This window comes from Apus apus, chromosome 1, assembly GCF_020740795.1.
Source record: "Apus apus isolate bApuApu2 chromosome 1, bApuApu2.pri.cur, whole genome shotgun sequence".
NCBI classification, from domain to species: domain Eukaryota; kingdom Metazoa; phylum Chordata; class Aves; order Apodiformes; family Apodidae; genus Apus; species Apus apus.
Genome location: NC_067282.1, coordinates 96,823,406 through 96,842,547, shown reverse-complemented (window position 1 = coordinate 96,842,547; position 19,142 = coordinate 96,823,406). Strand labels below are relative to the sequence as shown.

The following is a 19,142-nucleotide window of genomic DNA, read 5'->3' as shown; positions in this document are numbered from 1 at the left end:
CTCCTTCCCCAGCACAGCTCTTCACCTTTAAGTGCTCCTCTGCTCAGGTGTTATCTCAGATCTTTCATATGTTAATGGCAGAGGTGCATCTGTTGTCCCTCTCATGGGTCCTTGGCTGGGTTTGGAGCAGGGGGAGCTTCTCAGCTTCTTATGCAAGCCACTCCTGTGGCCCTTCCCCCACTACCAAAAAACCAACCAAACCAAAACAGCACAGAAATCTTGTGAGAGAAGTGAAAGACATATAAAATGTCTGTATTTTATTTCCATGTTTTGGGAAGTGAAGATGTGGAGATGATGAATGAGTGAAATGTAAAAGCTGAATTTTCATTTGACACACCAGGGTTTACAATTTCAAGTAGTTCTTGTAATTCCTCATATTATAGGATGTTTTCTCCTTGTGTAAATTTAATTAATACATCTGCTTTTTAGTTTGTAAATGGAGATTTTTTAGAAATGCTCCATTCTTATATGCTCATTCATTTGGAATTCTAATTTGCTAGACTTAGAATTTACAGCTATCTCTTTGTTTGACAGCATGTTGGACTAAGAGGAAGATCTGACACACTTTAAGTGGCTCTTAAAACTGTCTGACCTTATCTACACCATCACTGATAGCGTGGAAAAGTCCAATAATCTTGGATTCTGCCTTTTCTATGTCTCTGGGGAAACTAGGGCAGTTTTGGTTAGAGATAAGGAACATGAGGCATAATAATTCTGAAACGTAGTGGGGCCAAATAGCTAATCCTTGAGCTAATTAAAAATGCTGGCATAGCAAGCCAAATACTGACAAACTCTCTGAGCCTACTCAATTTATGCAAATAAAAGATTAAGCACAACAGATTATACCAATTCTCTGGATGAATTAAACTGTACTTAAAAAGCAGTCTTTGCTAGTGAGATAACAGTGCTGGATTGAATGTCTATGTAGTATATAACATAAAGATGCTTATGAAAACTAGTAACTGAAGTCTTCCAGAACATCAATTTAAAAGACATACCAAGTAGTAAGATACACATCCAAATCCCACTAGATGGGAATCAACAGTAGGTCATTTATATTAAAATCATAGATTTTAATAAATAATACAGTGCACAAAGCCATGGAAATAAGATTTTAATATTGTGGTGAAGACAAAAACAAAGGTTGCACAGAATGCATATTTTAATGTGTCATTAAACCATAGTTTTTAATCAATGCTGACTATTTTCTTACTGACAATAAGGCACTTTTCAGACTAGAGGGGGGAAATTTGATAATAGAATAACACAACCCCAGAAAATACCACAGCTGTAATCTATAATTTGTCTTGATGGGGGGTTATACTGGAATATCTCTTGAAATGGATTAGGTCAATTTGTTATATGCAGCATTTGTATCAGAATAAACATGCCATATGATACTAAGAAGCACTAGTATCTTAAGTTTTAAATAATTCCTTACTTGAATTCTTACAAATACTGTGTTTCAAAGCCTTTAGGTTCTTTTAGGGCTGTACATTGTGTTATTTTGCCCCATAACCAATCTCATTTTCATTTTGTCAGGACTGCAATGTAAAAAAATAGTGAACACCTAAGTACAGTGGTATTAATGTTCTTAATCTGTGTTACTTAAACCAACTAAATTCAAAACATTATAATCTTTTGTTCAGCTTCAGAGTTTTATTTAAGTGTCTTTCAAGACACAAAAGGACTTCCTCCTAGTTCCAGTTGCATTGACTCATTCTTCTTGGTAAGGTAGTTACAAATAATTTTATTTTGAGCTTTGATGTGGTTTTTTGTTCATTCAGATATTTGTGACAGTTCCTTTTTTACCTCTTGATTTTATTTTAATTTTTTATGTTTGTCAAGGCTGACCACAGTTTGTTATTAAGCTGAACTGTTTTCTTCATCTTCCTCAGAGTCGGTGTCGTCATTGTAGAAGTGAATTGTAGCTTGTACTGGAAAACTCGCCAGAACCTTTTCTCCGCTGCTACTAAGAAACTTTTGGGATTTAGACTTGGGCAAATAAAGTCTAATAAGAGAAAATATTTGAAGACAAAAAGTAAAAATATGCGACACTTCCCCAGATAAGCTACTTTGAATATTAAAGCTTATCTTTATCTTTCTTTGGTGAGAGAAAAATCCTAGGGTTCCTGCTCTTCTAAAGTAAAAGTTTCTACCTAAAAGGTACTGGTGATGTTATCTCGGTTGCTTTGGGCATATTGTGTATTGTATTTACCTAAGGTCCCACCCTGATAAAGTGTTGCCAGGGCAATGATACATGCTTGAGATGGTTTGGTTTTTAGTACAGTTCAGAATGGAAGTGTCCCATGGAACTGGGAATATTCTGGGATTCTGGAATTCAGATTAAGACACCAGGTTAAGATTAGGGTGGATAGCCTATTGCACAGAGGTGGATCTCAGTGGGCTTTGTGTCCCTGGGTGGAGGTGTACACCAAGAGAGATTTATTTCAAAATTCACATTGGTTTGGAATGAAATAGTAAAAGTCTTAATTTACATTTCAGTTTTTCACCAGCTACCCTACTAAAGCAAAATGTATGTGGTCTGTATAAATATGTGTGTGGTTTTGTGTGTGTAGGTATGCACATCTCTTCCTCTTGGTTCCACTTGGGCCAGTTTTCAATTAATTTTTACAGTAATAAAGGTCACACAGAATTTAAACTTCTACAATTTTTATAAAAACCAGTGCTTATAAAAAAAGAAGAAATACATTCCATTAATTTTCCTCCTCTAAATGCAAGTCAAAATCAGGAGTTTCTGCATCATTAAGCCTTAAAGAAGCCAAATGTTGGTGAAAATTCTTATAAATTCCCCAAGCATAGGAAAAACTTTACCCAGAATTCAAATTTTATTCAAGAGCAGTTTTAAACAAGCTCAACAGAGCTCTAACAAGTGTCCATAAGTAGCTCTTCACATTAATTATTTGTGGGCTTGTATTCAGGTTAATAAATGTGAATAGAAATTAGATGAGGCAGAAGAGCATTATTTCTTTTAAGATTACTTTTTTCTTACTTACGTTATTAGCATAGTGTTTCAGATTCTGTTCAGTCTGGGCATTTTTCCTCATGGAGGGGTAAAAATCTATGGAGTTTGGTGAGTAGTTAAACTGCATTACTAAAAGGAGATACTCCAGAGAAAAACTTATCCTGAGAAACAATATGTCTTGTCTTGGAAGGTGTCACTTTTCCTGTATCAAGTGATACAATTTAACTCACCTCACTGGATGCTGAAACCCCAAGGCTCCTTTTGATCTAAAATGTATTAGTTGACTGTCCGGCTCTGTCTGTAAAAAGACATATTTATTATTTAGAATAGACTAGAAATTAAGATTTCACTTTTTTCTCCTACAACTAATTGTGAAATTCCACAGTAATGTTGCTTTGTTTGCTGTGCTGTGTGTTTTTTTTACTCTGACTAAGCATACTTCAGAGAATAGTTGCGCATAGTTGCACATTTATGAACTTTTATGTTTAATGAGCCATAAAGCCATGAAATATCATACAGAATCACAAAGAATCTTAGGGGTTGGAAGGAACCTCGAAAGATCATCTAGTCCAATCCCCCTGCCGGAGCAGGATCACCCAGAGCACATCACACAGGAACACGTCCAGGTGGGTTTTGAATGTCTCCAGTGAAGGAGACTCCACAACCTCTCTGGGCAGCCTGTTCCCATGCTCTGTCACTCTCACAGGAAATAAGGTTTTTTCTGATGTTTACGTGGAACCTCCTATGCTCCAGTTTGCACCCACTGCCCCTTGTCTTATCCCTAGACATCACTGAAAAAAGCCTGGCTCTGTCCTCCTGACACATGGTAGAGCGGTGGATGTGGTCTATCTTGATTTCAGTAAAGCATTTGACACTGTCTCCCACAGCATCCTTGTAGATAAGTTGATCAAGTATGGGTTTGATGATCAGGCAGTGAGGTGGATCAAGAACTGGTTGAAAGGAAGAAGTCAGAGAGTTGTAGTCAATGGGGCAAAATCTAGTTGGAGGCCTGTGACTAGTGGAGTCCCTCAGGGGTCGGTACTGGGACCGGTGTTGTTCAACATCTTCATCAACAACCTGGATGAGGGTACAGAATGTACCCTCAGCAAGTTTGCTGATGACACCAAGCTGGGAGGAGTGGCTGACACACCAGAAGGCTGTGCTGCCATTCAGAGAGACTTAGACAGGCTGGAGACTTGGGTGGGGAAAAACCTGATGAAGTTTAACAAGGGCAAGTGTAGAGTTTTGCATTTGGGGAAGAAAAATGTCATGCACCAGTACAGGTTGGGGGCTGACCTGCTGGAGAGCAGTGTAGGTGAAAGGGATCTGGAGGTCCTGGTAGACAGGAGGATGACCATGAGCCAGCAATGTGCCCTTGTGGCTAAGAAGGCCAATGGCATCCTGGGGTGTATTAGAAAGGGTGTGGTTAGTAGGTCAAGGGAGGTTCTCCTCCCCCTCTATTCTGCATTGGTGAGGCCGCATCTGGAGTATTGTGTCCAGTTCTGGGCCCCTCAGTTCAAGAAGGACAGGGAACTGCTTGAAAGAGTCCAGCGCAGAGCCACAAAGATGGTTAAGGGAGTGGAACATCTCCCTTATGAGGAAAGGCTGAGGGAGCTGGGTCTCTTTAGTTTGGAGAAAAGGAGACTGAGGGGTGACCTCATCAATGTTTACAAATACGTAAAGGGTGAGTGTCAAGAAGATGGAGCTAAGCTTTTTTCAGTGATGACCAGTGATAGGACAAGGAGTAATGGATACAAATTGGAGCATAGGAGGTTCAAGGTGAATATCAGAAAAATTTTTTTTACTGTGAGAGTGACAGAGCCCTGGAACAGGCTGCCCAGAGAGGTTGTGGAGTCTCCTTCTCTGGAGACATTCAAAACCTGCCTGGACGCCTTCCTGTGTGATGTACTCTAGGTGACCCTGCTCTGGCGGGGGGGTTGGACTAGATGATCTTTCGAGGTCCCTTCCAACCCCTATGATTCTATGATTCTATGGTTCTATGATTCTATGGTTCTATGATTCTATGATTCTGTGCAGGACTCTACACTTCCCCTTGTTGAATTTCATCAAGTTTCTCCCCTCCCAACTCTCCAGCCTGTCCAGGTCTCACTGAATGGCAGCACAGCCTCCTGGTGTGTCAGCCACTTCTCCCAGCTTAGTGTCATCAGCAAACTTGCTGAGGGAACACTCTGTTCCTTCATCCAGGTCGTTGATGAAGATGTTGAACAACACCGGTCCCAGTACCGACCCCTGAGGGACTCCACTAGTCACAGGCCTCCAGCTAGATTCTGTCCCATTGACCACAGCTCTCTGACTTCTTCCTTTCAACCAGTTCACAATCCACCTCACTCCCATCAAGACCACAGTTCCTCAGTTCATCTACGAGGATGCTGTGGGAGATGGTCTCAAATGCTTTACTGAAATCAAGATAAACCACATCTATTGCCCTACCATCATATTGTTAATTTTGCTCAAGCTCTTATAGAATATAGAAACTGGTAAGCTAATAAGACCAACAAAAAGAAATTCAGTGATTGGAAGAAAAAAGGATTTTTAACCAGTTTAAAGGATTGGGAGGTTAGAGTTTTATAAAATACCTCTTTAACTACACTAACCAGTAGTTTGTAGGTAGAATGTTCAAGTCATCAAGCTTAATTTGTGATCAAAGATCACACAAGCATGTTAAGACTCCAAACAGTAAAATCAAGAGACACCTGGCATCACATATTTCCATGCAAACAGCAATAAAAAAGCAAGCATTTTTGATACAAGAGAGGAGGTAGCAAAAATATATTTTAAATGTCAAATTTAAATTTAGGCCAGAATAAATTCCTTCAAACTAAGGTCACAATAAAAATAATAATAATTTGCAAATGTTAAAACTTACTAAATCATATTATGATTATGGAATCCTTACATCTACATTATGGAATGTAGATCTGTAGATCAGTCCCAAAGTCACTAAGCCCTGTCACTTCATCTTGTAGACATGGGTTCTTTTCCATACTTTAAAACAAGAAGACTTTTTTTCCCTTCTTTTTGCTATAAACTTTATGTTGCATAAAATAGGAAGATTTAGCATTGCTACGCTAGAAGTTCTAGTGAAAAAAATCTAGAAACCATCAGCTCTGCTACAAATAAATATGACTTTTGCCACTGTCAGAGCAATTAATTTGACTTTCTGATTAAAGAGACTTCAGCATGGATATTCTGGTGGGCCCCAAAAAGCCTTTGGGCTACAGACTGAGCAAGAGGTCCTATAGAATTATCTCTGTACCTTTTATGTTGTCCATTTTCTCTCATACCCACCTATTTGTCTTATAGCCAAAATTATTTGTTTTCAGGCTGTTCAGGGGTTTTTAATTTTTTTTTAAAATTATTATTATTTATTTAATCAGGAGACTCGTTTACTTTGTTTCCACAGTACCTAGTAAAATGGACTCCTGATCTGGCTGAACACTGTAGATGTTACCATATTACTTATGTTAAATACCGTATGTCATTTTTTTTTTTCTTTCATATTTACATTCAAATTAAAATAATCCATTTAATCTTTATTGATCCATATTTTCTACTGTCTTCTCTTTGGAATACATATTATTTTAAAATAAATATATCTGTAATAATACAGATTGATTAAATGCACATTATATGCTTTTTCTTTTCAGACTATAGTGCAGCATTTCTAGATTCTGATGAAAGTCAATTAATTGCAAAATCTAACTCAGTTGTTTGCATACAGAAAAAAAAATCAGTGTAAATTTCTATTATGTTGTAGATATTGCAGTAGTAACTAAATTACTTCTCATGGCTTTTCTTGGAGCACAAGTAACTACATTTTAATTAAGGTAGCAGAAAAAAGTGTTACTTTTTAGATAAACAAAAGTGTATTATGTGTAGTAGGTAACTATAGGGTATGTTGTAACACATGTTCTTGGCAATAGAGGTAAAATTATTTTTTGTATATAATTTTTCGCAGTACTTTTTAATGCTTTGCTCTGCATTTTTCCATTTCTCAGGTTAGATTCTTATATGTATATTCCTAAACATTTTTAATTATACAGAGGATACTGAAACTTGTATTTGCTTCACTCTCCAGTGTTTGGAGTGTCTGCCAATCTGTAAAGCATTTGCACTTGTATGAATACATTGCAGAAAATAAAAGTAGCCAGCGTGCAACTAGCAAAAATATTGTGCTCAACCCATCTTTGGCCTTCTGCTAGAAACCTCAGTAACTTTGGTGAAGAAGACACCTCTTGCCTTCCATAGCTGTGTGATGTAGATGTGCCTGAGTGAGCACCATTTCCCACCTATGCACCATACAAGGTAACCAAGCATCTTTCCTCAGTTGCTGCAGCCCTGTTAACAAGCATATGAAAGGGCTCCTACAGCCCTCCTTAGGTTCAACACTACAGAGGAATCTAGGATGCTGAAGCAGTGTGGATGGGCCATAAGATATGGATGAGAAGGGTCCAAGTAGCTCCTGGCAGGAAGGAGAAATGTTAAAAAATGGAAACCACTTGTTCCAGGTACACATGGCCTGAAACAATGCCAGGCGTTAGCATTAATCTGGAAAACTTCATATAACCTTAGTTTCTTGAAATCATCACTGTAAGCATGTACTTGAGTGAGAGTAATGCTCCTCTCAACCTTAGCAAATTTACAGGTGCCTCTGAAAATCTTGGAACACTGGCTGGGATAGACATTCTTCCACAGGCCTTCCCATGGTGCCTGCTGCAAGGAGTGTGGCATTATACAGACAGATCTGTACAGCTACAATCTCCATCTTCAGCAGACAAAAAGTTCAAGGTTAAAAAGTGTTGCAAGTGTTGGAATACAGTAGAAATGGTGTCTTTAAATACTTGCTCTGTGGAGAGTTGTCATTTTAACCTGATGAGACTTGGGTGAAAAGCTGAAGATGTAATTGCAGATGCTCCAAAAACTTTTGCAGGTGCTGAAAACTAAGCATGAGAGCAGCACCAATTCAATACATTTTTTAAAGTCTGCAGCTTTAGGACCTGTGTTGAATATGTTTCAATCTCTCTTGTTCTTCCAGCCTAACAAATCTTCCTACAGAAGTAAGTGTAACTAATAATCACATTGCCTTTCAAAGTCAGTTGATAGTAACAGCTACCTTAAAGTCCAATTTTCTGCTGATTTCCTAGATGGCTTACCTGTAGCAAAATAACCCTAATCAATAAAACTGTGCACCTGAAAGTATGTTTTTAAAAAATTCATCTTAAAGTCATTGTCACTCAAACTCCCCTTATATACAGAGTATCACATATGGACTAGGCCTGGAAATTTCAAACTGAAGACATTTTTATTTTTGTAATTAAGGACATAAAAACTGGTGTTAAAGTAAGGATAGTTTTACACTAAGTAGTGCTTTCTGTTGTTCTTTAAGAACTGATAATGATACTATATCTGATAATCAAAGATGCTCTTAACCATTGTCATGTACAGAACACTGTAATATGAACCGTATTTTCTACCACTCAAGAAATTCTTGAAAGAACAAATGAGTAGATGACCAAGCCTCACTTGCTGTGTTCAAATAGTTTCAAATTCTGCAGCTGTTTTCTATAAGGATTATTTTCTCCAGAATTTATTCTCACCATTTGTTGATTCTCTGACATCTCACCACCTCTTACTGTGACCAGCCAGGGCCTCCATAAAGCAGGGCTGCTGAAAGATTAAGATAGAACAGCGCTCCCACAGTTAATTCTTTGTGGTAATATCCGCACAGTACAGCTTCTTTTGTTAGATTCTGCTGACATCTTCTGTAACAACATGATTTTTTTTTTTTTTTCAACACATTTTGGTTTGGTAAACCTGATTTCTAAGGCAATATCAGTCTGTCTTCTGCCTACTAACTGGTTAAGCAACCTAGACAATGGCTCGCACATTTTTAACTAAGGTGTCATTTCTCTTCAAGTTTTCACAACTCAAAGTGACTGCACTTAACTCTAAAAGATGATGTAATTAATACTGAAATATTTTTATTTATGCAGCACCAGTACAAAATAAAAACTAACCCTCCCTCTCTGGCAGTATGTCTAAATACAGACTCCATGTTATCATTGTGTAGCCAGTTATTTATTGAGTCAGCAACTCCAGCATTAAACTGACATGGGCAATCTGATCTAATTAGCTTAAGGGAGCATACACTGTGGTGCTTTCAGATATGAAAGGTAAGTAAACTAAGAAAAAAAAAATCAGTTAGAGCAACCTAATTTTAATTTCCTTCCATGTATAGGTAAGTTCTGAAATATTTGACTGAAAACAATAAAATATTGGCAAAAGAAATAAAATACCTGTTCCAACTGAGACATTTTTAGAAATACGTTCTTGCCCTTTACTTCCAAAGTTGGAAGTTGTTTTCTCTTGTCTGTTCAATGCCGAAATCCTGGCATTCGGATGCTACTTACAGTCCGAGTTTTGAAGGGAAGGCTGCCGAAAAACGTCTCCCTGTGCCTGCCTTACCTCTCCGGGCGCTCCCTGGGCTGGGGACGGGCACCCCGGGAGTGGTGACAGATGAGCCCCGCTGCTGCCTGGAGCGGGAGACCTGCAGCTGCACCCTCCATAGCACTGGATGCTCTACAGCCTGTGACAGGCTGGGTGCCTGCCTGGGCCTTTCGGCCCCTCCTTTCTCTGAACTCCTGAAGAATACTTACCTAAAACAAACACGGCCTCAGGTAAAGGAGAGAAACCTCGTTAATGAGATTTTTTTTTTTTTTTGACTCCCCCAGACAGTTCAGAGATAGGGCTCTGACACGGGCAGGCTGGCCTGGAGAGAGCACTGCTAGGGAAACCGAGTTTTGGTTTTGGAAAATAATTTGTGCCCTTTATCTTTCTGCTGCTGTTCTACAAAATTCTTATTTGCTGTATATGAAATACATGATGTAAATACTCTTTTTGCATGTCTTGTGAAAAAGATCAACATCCTAACCTCACAAATATGCAACAGGAGATTAGAAGAGAATTTTAAATTTAAAATAATTTTTAAATGACTGAAGTCTTTTCCAGGTCCGAACTTTAAATGAGGAAAAGGTACCAAAAACTAGTGAAGATGAGAGGACATGAAGAGAGGCGTAAGCAACTTCCTCAGGCCTACAGGGATGTTTAATTTGATTGCTATTTCATGAATAGTGAGGAAAGCTTGTGCCAAGAAGTATTACTCCTGCAATCAAAGAATAAGGGTTATGAAATGCTACTGCTTTGAAGAATCTTTTATTTCAAAGTACGCAATATATGCTTTAAGCCTGCAAAGACTGAATAGAAACAGACTTCTTCCAAGCTTTCTTCCCACTGTTTTAATTTGTAGTGAGCATTACTCAAAGCCTGTTACATTGTACCAGAACAATTTATCACCTGGTGGGTGACATTATCTGATTTCCATTGTTGTGGTTCATTGCTGCAGTTCACTTTGTTTCTTTCATTTTGCAACTACTGCAGAGATCTAAGGGGATAACAACCTAAAGCTGATTTCTCTTTCCACCTATACTGTTTACACATTGACATCAAAGGAAACAGATTCCGCTCCCAAATATAATTCTTTTCTATTATGAACTTTCTTCCCAGAGAGAGAAAAACAATTTTGTTTACTGAACATGGAATGTCCATTGATTACTTAGTATGAATTACATTCCTTCTAACTGATTTAGCTGAAGGAACCATCGAAACAGTCAGTTTGAGAGGACACCAAAATTCCCAGTTGGAGTCAGATCCCTCCGAGGAAAGTCTTGTGGCTCTTTTAAAATTAGGATCCAGCTGGAGGGAGCACAAGTCCAGTCAGCAAAACAGAGCTGGACTCCCAGATAAAGACCACTAGAGGTGTAATTTTCCCCTGAAATTGTTCTGTATTAGAAAACATTGTATATATACTCTTCCATGTGTGGGGGTTTGGTGCTTTCTACCAATTTAGCTCAAAACGAAATATCTTTTTTAACAGGACGGAGCTCAGGTCAGATTTGACAGTCGCACTGATTTTCCTACATTGATGGAAGCTGTATGGTTGTGTTAGCTACTGGGCACTTCTGAGACTGGTAAAACTAGTAACGTAACACAGATTCTGATGTTATTGAAGTAGTGTTCAGTAACAGAATCTGGAATTCAATTTGTTGAGGTCCAATTCTTACATAAATTTTCCCTGTTCTTTAGAACATCCCTTCTTGCTATGACAAATAGACATGTTTTAAACTCAAAGGACAAAGCCATTAAATGCTGTTCTGGAAGGCACTGACACTACATAAAAGAGGACTTGCAGTCTAAATCTACTCCCTCTCATGTTTAAATACTGTGTGATATTTGTAAAGTTGTAACTAAGTTAGTAATACTGTATCTCAAAGAAGAAATTGCGCTCAGTCTCAATCACTTTAAATTTATTTATAAAAACCAGTATGATTCTTAGAATTAAAAATATGGTGAATATATTAAAATAACAAAATAGATATTAAATAGCAGCATTGGTCCTGAGAAAAAATGGCAAACTTCTTAAGTAACCTGAATTATAATTAAGTATCTTGCCGAATTACAGTCTTAAATACACATATATAATTTCATCAGCTTAGTTTTATTTAGACCTAATTCAACATAATAGTTGAAAGGGAAGTGGGCATTACACAATTACTGTCTATGATCCTGATCTCACAATCAATCAGATCCACATGTGATTTCTACCTCTGGATAGAATCTGCCAACATGAGTATTAGTACAGGACTAAAACCTAAACTACTAACATATAGCTCTCCAGAATATGCAAAGCTACCTTAAATTATATCTGTTGATAGAGTCCTGCAAGACCAAATTGATTACAGGATTATTGAAAATATAATTTTGTTAATGAAGCTATAGTGTAATATAACATGTAACACTTAAGGAAAAAAATAGTTTAATGTTACATCATTGTACTAATGAACCCAAGCACACAACTTTAACTGGTATTTTCATGGAAAACATTAGCTAAAATGAGGTTGCAGGTCTGTGGAAAATTTTCATTCCAGTAAAATACAAGCAGCTGTAATAGTCTACGATCTCTAGTTTCTTAAAAATTAAAAAAAAGGGCAGCTTTTAGGCCAGTCATAGCTGTCAAATTTTAAGAACCATATTACTTTTTTTTTTGCAATGTACTTAATTTTAATACAAGCTGAAGTATTTGGTGAAAAACACAGAATCAGAAAAAAACAATTCTGTTACAGATGCTTATCCATTTTTCCCAGAGGCCAGGATACTTTTCAGACTTCTAATACTACCTGAGAATAACTTGGACAGACTTGACTCTTACAGAGATGAACCATAAGGTAATTTTGTTTTAATCAGAAGGGATTTTCTGTCTTTGTGGGAAACCTGTTTTACTCATTTTTCTCATTAAAGCACTTGTGCATTTGCAAGAATAAAGAATGTTCAACACAAATTTGTATAGTCAAGGAAACAGGATAGCTCTACAGCATTTATAGTTTTGAATAATATCTGGTATTAAATAACATGACATTGGTATTCAGGGCCACCAACAGCACAAAAAGGTCCTTGAAGATAAATTGTTGGAAAAGCTTTTAGGGAACAGAGGGAGGTGGAAATGGAGCCACTCAGAAAGTACAGCAAGGTCAATCTCGTGATATTAATTTAAAGTCAGAAAGAGACACCCATCTATGCTGAGGTTACATGGTACATGTTCTGATTTAAATAGTAAGGGCGAGCCACAACCTAGAAAGATTCATTCAGGAGAGGAATTGGTGTTTTTCTCCCTCTCTAGTCTAGATGCCCTATCACTCAGCTTCTCACAAAGGTTTTTCCACTCAGCCGTTTTTTCCACAGCTGAGAAACGGGCATTTAGGTGGTTAGAGACACTGTCCGCATACTGCCTTAGCTGGTTGGCAAATTCATTGGCACTTGGTGGCATTTTGCCATTTCCCGCAAAGACGCTTCTTTACCATAAGCTTACTGCATGGCATCTCATCAGGGCTTTCAGGTGCTTACCCACTACCACAGATGATCTCCCAGACTGCCAGCTCTCTCAGATATGTAACACCTCTTTCTATGGTGTTCCACCTACTGGGGAGGTGGAACATGTCCTCCCTATAGGAATATCGGCTTTTTACAGCCATTAATAGGTGGTGCCAGAGATGGTAAGTACCGTTTTACCTCCCAATAATCTTATCAATGCCTGCATCTCTGGCTATAAATGCCAACTACAGAGCCTCCCTGTCCTCCAGATTTGCCCCATCAGCTCCCAGCTCATAACACCGCAACAGCCATGAAATCAGTGACTCATCCTCCCTACGAGTATAATCCTTTCTTTTATCCCGTGGATTTAACAATTATCTCAGTGTCCGAACCGCTGTTGTGCGTAGCTCCTGCCTCAGGCTGACTCTTTGACCAGCGCCTGCTCCCCCTCCCTGTCTCCTAGTCCTCATCCTTCTCCCTTGCCAGCTTTTAACTCGGAACCACAGGCTAAAGGCACAACAGTAACACAATCAAAAGGTAACAGCCATTCCCGGGGCCTCCAGACTCTGGCACGGTGAACTCGCCAGAGAAAGGAGGAGATTCATTTTTTGTAACACCAGGAATGATAAAGTAGCCCTTGAAGTGCCCAAGCCAGTCCTCAGCCCAACTCCTCCCAGCAGCAACCAGTGCTTGAATGGAACGAGAAAGCAATTGAGTTGGTAAATAGGACATAAAACTGGAAATCACGGCCACAACAAAGCACATACAGGCCCGACAAAACAGATATTTCAAAAACGCTAATATCAAGGTGACTTTTTTTCTCTTTCAATTTCCAACCTTACAATCCTTTAAAAATAAACATAATTTTGCACCCCACGTTGGGCGTAAATTATTATGTCCTGGTTTAAATAGTAAGGGTGAACCACAAACCAGAAAGCAGAATTGCTCCCTGTTACCTTCCCTCCCCCATGTTCCCAAGGGAAGATAGAAGGGGAATAAGGAAGAGAGACTTAAGGGTTGGAAATTGAAACTGGAACAAATTTACTATAACACAGGAATAGGGAGTAACACATGGCAGAAAGAACAGATTGTTTTGCCAACTTATGCTTTACCAAATGGATGGAGTCAGCACACAGGACAGACAGCCAGTCAAAGAAGTTAGCTTATTTTCATTAGCTGAGTTTTAAAATTATACAATAACCACTACAAAAAAACATTCTCAATATCTGCTGAAGACAATTACAACAAAACTAGAATACTATAGCAGAGTCAAAGCAAAGCATGGTAATGCATTTAATCATTACTACACAGAAAGCAGCTATAGTGATTAAGAAAGACACATCACCAATTGTCCTTAATACATTCCCAACATCTAGGCCTGCATTCCCTGGGGAGCTCTGGTTTCAGCGAGGATCTGGAGAGTCCTTCCCGGCAATTGGGAAATCCTATGCAGTGCGTCCACTCATAGGTGAGGTCTCTAACATTGGCGGCAAGAGGGTCCAGCCTTTATAATACCAAATTTACAAGTCAGAAATACTTGTGTATCTCTTTGTGCAGAAACATCTGGTGGTACAGCTCCCAATCAATGAAGACCAGGCTTGGCCAGAGCCCAGAACCTGGTTAGTAGGGTTTCCTAAAATATCTCAACTAGACCTTTTATCAGCATAAGCCGTATTTCGGCGGTCAATCGCACAAGATCATGCAAGAGTCCCTAATATATCTGGTTTGAAATCAGCATAAGCAGTATTAGAGTGGTAAAATCATTGATATGTTTAACATTATAACTACAAGCTAACACAATAGCAATTAGCACAAAGATTATTAACTACAAAATATATACAGGGTTCATATATAGGTCAAGTCTGGCACTTCACAGATATATACATGTACATACAAATACATGTAAGCCAAATCTCACTGATGGCAGGAATACAGGAGTGAGAGTCCCTTGCAGCAAGGCTGCTTCAAGAGAGAGGTCCACACATCACTTGATGGAGTTGGATTCTGGAGAGCAAGTGGAACTGAGGAATCTCCAAGCAGCAGCAAGGAAAAAGGCACAGGAAAGAAAGGGGCTGAGCTTCTGGTTCTCCTGGCTTTTATAGAATATGACAGGAAGTAGGGGGAACACTGAACCCTCCCTGTTCCAACCCTCCAGGGTCTTAAGAACCCTCTCTCTAGTTCCTCCTACAGGTGTTCAACACTGTGCAAGGGTTACTTAAACCATAACAGTAGAGTTGGCTCCCTGTTCTGAGTGGTCTCCTTCAGGGGCCTTCCCATGTGGACTGACTGAAGAACTAAACTGAAGCTGGACTTTCTCTCCCATCGGGGGGATTCTGCAAGCCTGAAGGCAGAAATTCAAAATTTAGCCTGTTCACTTTCCTCAGCGTTCTTCAAATTCTCTTTAAACAATTTCATGTCTCTGTGTTCAGCACCTCGCAACATCTTTCTTTAATCTTTTTGTTATGCCAAAACCCTTAGTGTTCTGGGAAGTCTGTAAGCTCACATTACTCATTATTAATTGCTTCTTTCCAAGGCTGTCTTCCACCCTCCTGTAAGGAGGAACTGATTTACATATTTAGTTTAGAAGTTATTTTAGTAAATTTCCTGGTGCATACAAGGCCTTGGCATCACAATGATATAAAAATAAATAAATGTTTCCCAATCTAAAATTCTTAACCTATTAATCAAAGCTGGTAATGACTAAGCCTAAGCTAAACTACAACAGAAGATAGAAAATGTACAGCAGCTTTATGGCTTCAACTTACTCTGAGAATGTGCCAACAGAGAATCTTATAGAAACGCATCTTAAAATAGTGACTGCTTTTGCCTGTATATTGTTCTGCTTTAGACTCTCTTGCATCATGAAGTTTTGATTCACTTTCCTCATTTACTCGCAAACATCTTCAGGCTAAGGGAACCTAAAAACCAAAAAGAATCATAATACTGCATTTGATGCCACTAGAGGATTAAGCAAAGCATGTTCCTCACAGTGGAAAGGTTACATCAACAGTTGTGTTTTGCAGTGTCCTCTGAAGGCCAGCAATGCCTGTGCTGTTGAACTGTTACAGAGAAAGTGAATACCCAAGTTGAGTGCTTTCTTTTCAGGTTGTATACTTTTCTTGTTTTCTTTGTTTTGTTGTGCCTGGGTAAGTATTTTGATTTCCTGCATAAGATATGTCACACAAAGGAACGGTGTATAATGCCAAGTTAGGACCACCGGAGACTTTGTTCCTCTGTAGATTACGTACAGAACATGGCAGCAACACAAGGCTGGTATTTCTTAAATTTAAGATGGAGAATTATTTAAATTATTTGACCCTTGAAGAGAAACTGTCACCTGTTTCTACCATGCATTGTGGAAATCAGAATTACGTCAGCAATTCCTACCATTTTGGATAAGCTGTGGGTGCGATGTCAGGTATTAATTGAAATAAGTAAAATTTGGGGAAAAAATAACATTAAAAAACCTTGAAAAGGATATGCAGAATAAAAATAGAGCTTACATAACAGTGAAACAGTAAGAATTAGAAAAAAACAGATTCCAGTTAGAGAAAAACACAGCCCAAGTAGTCAACAGCCCGGCCTTGAGACAGGCCTGCAGGACACCTGCTGGACAGAGGAAAGGGATGGAAAGGAGCACCCCCCAGAGCTTATCTTGGTTACAGCCTTGAGCACTGGGTAGAGAAACACTGAGTAACTGGATTCACTGTATGAACATACCATTAATATACCAATGAGCTATTAGCATACTAAAATACCCAACCTTAGGCTGGAGGAACCCCTGCTAACAAAAGCCCCTTACTCTTTGAGCATACCTAGCTAAATTTTTGAGCATTGCCACTTTAAATGGAAGTGAGGAATTAGTTGACCAATCGTGTGTGCAACTGATAGAATAATGTTAGGATATAAAGCTCTTTCTCATGTTTTTGGGTATAAAAGTAGCATTTGTGTTTTGGGAAACTGAGCTTGCTTTGTGGAATACCACCCTGCTCCCTTTTCTGCTCAGAACTGGGTATTAAAGCAAATCTCTCGACTCTGTGTGTGGATGGGCTTCTTGTGCACCAGGTGATGGACCCTGCTTTCAGGACAACAGGAGGAGATTTAAAGAAGTAAACATGCCAGCCACAGCACTGGTGGTGGTTCTTCATATTGATGTGCACTCCAGAATGTGCAGGGCCAGTTTGTTCCATGTTTATCCACAGTGCCAGCTATCTACATGTTGTTGCTAGAGATTCAGTAAATTTCCAAGCACATACAAGGTCTTGAAATAATAATAATAATAATAATAATAATAATAATAATAGGTTTCATGCCCTGTTGAGGAAATGATTGCCACAGTCTGCTGCAACTCTAATGTTGATGTCAGCTTCTTCTAGCCTTCCTGCATTTTATCTCAGTTTTTTTTTCTTTCTCTTTTCACTCACCCAGTAAATACCCACTAGGATCAGAGTGATATATGTGTTCTTTGCACAGAGCTTATTACTACCTTCCCTATAAAATATATATAAAAAATTCGTAACTTTCATGCATAGATGCACCAGAGGATTAAAGAATACTTTGTATAAGTTCTCTGCTGCATCTTCTCTAATTGGAGTTTGCAGCATACATGGCCCATGCAAGTCCTACAGTTTTATTCCCTGACAGCCTGTTCTTCACTTAGTCTTCAATGATCAGCCCTGTGGCAGTCAGACTTTATCCTTTTTCTTCGGTGAATCCAACCAACCGGCTGAAATAAGATGTATCTGTTTACACTCGATTTTGCCCTCTGGTGGCTACCCTGGAACAGGTGTGGGACCTGGAGACCACTGTCTTAATCTGGTTCTGTGACGGAGGGTATACAGCTCATCTAGGATACCACGAACTCCCACATATGGTCATATGGCAGTGTGGAGCTGTTTCTGAGGAAGATGCGATCCTTCCCTGCTGCTGCACAGAAACAAGAAACGAATATGCTGGTATTCATTGCTCTACCTACCAGGTATACACTTTTCTGTGACCCATGGCAGCCAGGTCAGATCATAGGGTGGTTTGGGTTGGAATTGACCTTAAAGATCACCTAGATCCAACCCCCCTGCATCGGCAGGGACACCTTCCCACTAGATAAGCTGCTCAGAGCCCCATCCAACCCAGCCTTGAACACTTCCAGGGATGGGGCATCCACTACTTCCCAGGGGAACCAGTTCCAATGTCTCACCACTCTCACAGTGAAGAATTTCCTCCTAATGCCTAATCTAAATCTACCCTCTTCAAATTTTAATCCATTACCCCATGTCCTCTTGCTGCAAGCGCTTGTATAAAGTCCCTCTCCAGATTTCCTGTACGCCCCTTCGGATACTGGAAGGCTGCTATGAGACCTGCCTGAAGCCTTCTGTTCTCCAGGCAAGATGCAGCTGGCAGTACAGCAAACTGGTCTCCATAATGGAAACGTGAGTCTGCATGCCCACCGCAGATGACGCCAGCGGTGACGCACAGAACCGAATGGCAGGTCCCCAACCATGGCGCTGAAGTGTTGCATTTATTCCCGAACCGTTGGTCTATCAGGATCGCATCGGCTTCGGTGAGCAGAAGCTGCAGGATTCCCCCGAGGAGCGTGGTCATGCTGCCCGGGTCGGCAGGAGCCCGGGGGCGGCAGGAGCCCGGGGCCCTCCAGGCCGCTTCTCCTCACGCCACAGCCTGCGGGCACCTCCCCGGGCGCACAGAGACACCTCCCGAGGCAGGCAGGCAGGCAGGCAGGCAGACAGGCAGACAGGCAGGCAGACAGGCAGGCACACAGGCAGGCAGGCGGCAGGCAGGCGGCAGGCAGGCGGCAGGCAGGCGGCAGGCAGGCAGGCAGGAAGGAAGGCGGCAGGCAGGCAGGCGGCAGGCAGGCAGGCAGGCAGGCGGCAGGCAGGCGGCAGGCAGGCGGCAGGCAGGCAGGCAGGCGGCAGGCAGGCAGGCGGCAGGCAGGCAGGCAGGCAGGCAGGCAGGCGGCAGGCAGGCAGGCGGCAGGCAGGCAGCAGGCAGGCAGGCAGCAGGCAGGCAGGCAGCAGGCAGGCAGGCAGGCAGGCAGGCAGGCAGGCAGGCAGGCAGGAAGGCAGGCAGACAGGCAGGCAGGCAGGAAGGCAGGCAGACAGGCAGGCAGGCAGGCAGACAGGCAGGCGGCAGGCAGGCGGCAGGCAGGCAGGAAGGCAGGCAGCAGGCAGGCAGGCAGGCAGGCAGCAGGCAGGCAGCA

At 40.5% G+C, this 19,142-nt stretch overlaps 1 protein-coding gene across 2 annotated transcripts; it reads right to left on the bottom strand.

The window, feature by feature from the left end:
• Window positions 1–1,099: 1,099 nt before the first annotated feature.
• Window positions 1,100–18,646, bottom strand: RIPPLY3 (ripply transcriptional repressor 3). Of its 2 annotated transcripts, XM_051644206.1 has the most exons (4): window positions 14,277–14,434; window positions 8,605–8,674; window positions 3,217–3,284; window positions 1,100–2,011 (listed from the first exon to the last, which is right to left on the bottom strand). In XM_051644206.1, exons 2-4 carry the CDS (start codon window positions 8,623–8,625, stop codon window positions 1,867–1,869), a joined length of 234 nt encoding a protein of 77 aa, XP_051500166.1. In that variant the 5' UTR covers window positions 8,626–8,674; window positions 14,277–14,434; the 3' UTR covers window positions 1,100–1,866. The 2 variants fall into 2 exon arrangements, with proteins under 2 accessions (XP_051500166.1, XP_051500165.1); XM_051644205.1 differs by lacking the exons at window positions 8,605–8,674; window positions 14,277–14,434 and adding an exon at window positions 18,197–18,646.
• Window positions 18,647–19,142: the final 496 nt, after the last annotated feature.

Excerpts from the sequence above, each read along its gene's own strand:
- RIPPLY3 (XM_051644205.1), bottom strand. The coding sequence starts at position 18,529 with ATGACCACGCTCCTCGGGGGAATCCTGCAGCTTCTGCTCACCGAAGCC. Across the intron at positions 3,285-18,196 it reads TTGCAGCAAGAGGACATGGG|ACAGAGCCGGACAGTCAACT; the intron begins GTAATGGATTAA and ends GTCTTTTTACAG. Across the intron at positions 2,012-3,216 it reads GGGTTTCAGCATCCAGTGAG|ACTTTATTTGCCCAAGTCTA; the intron begins GTGAGTTAAATT and ends TTCTCTTATTAG.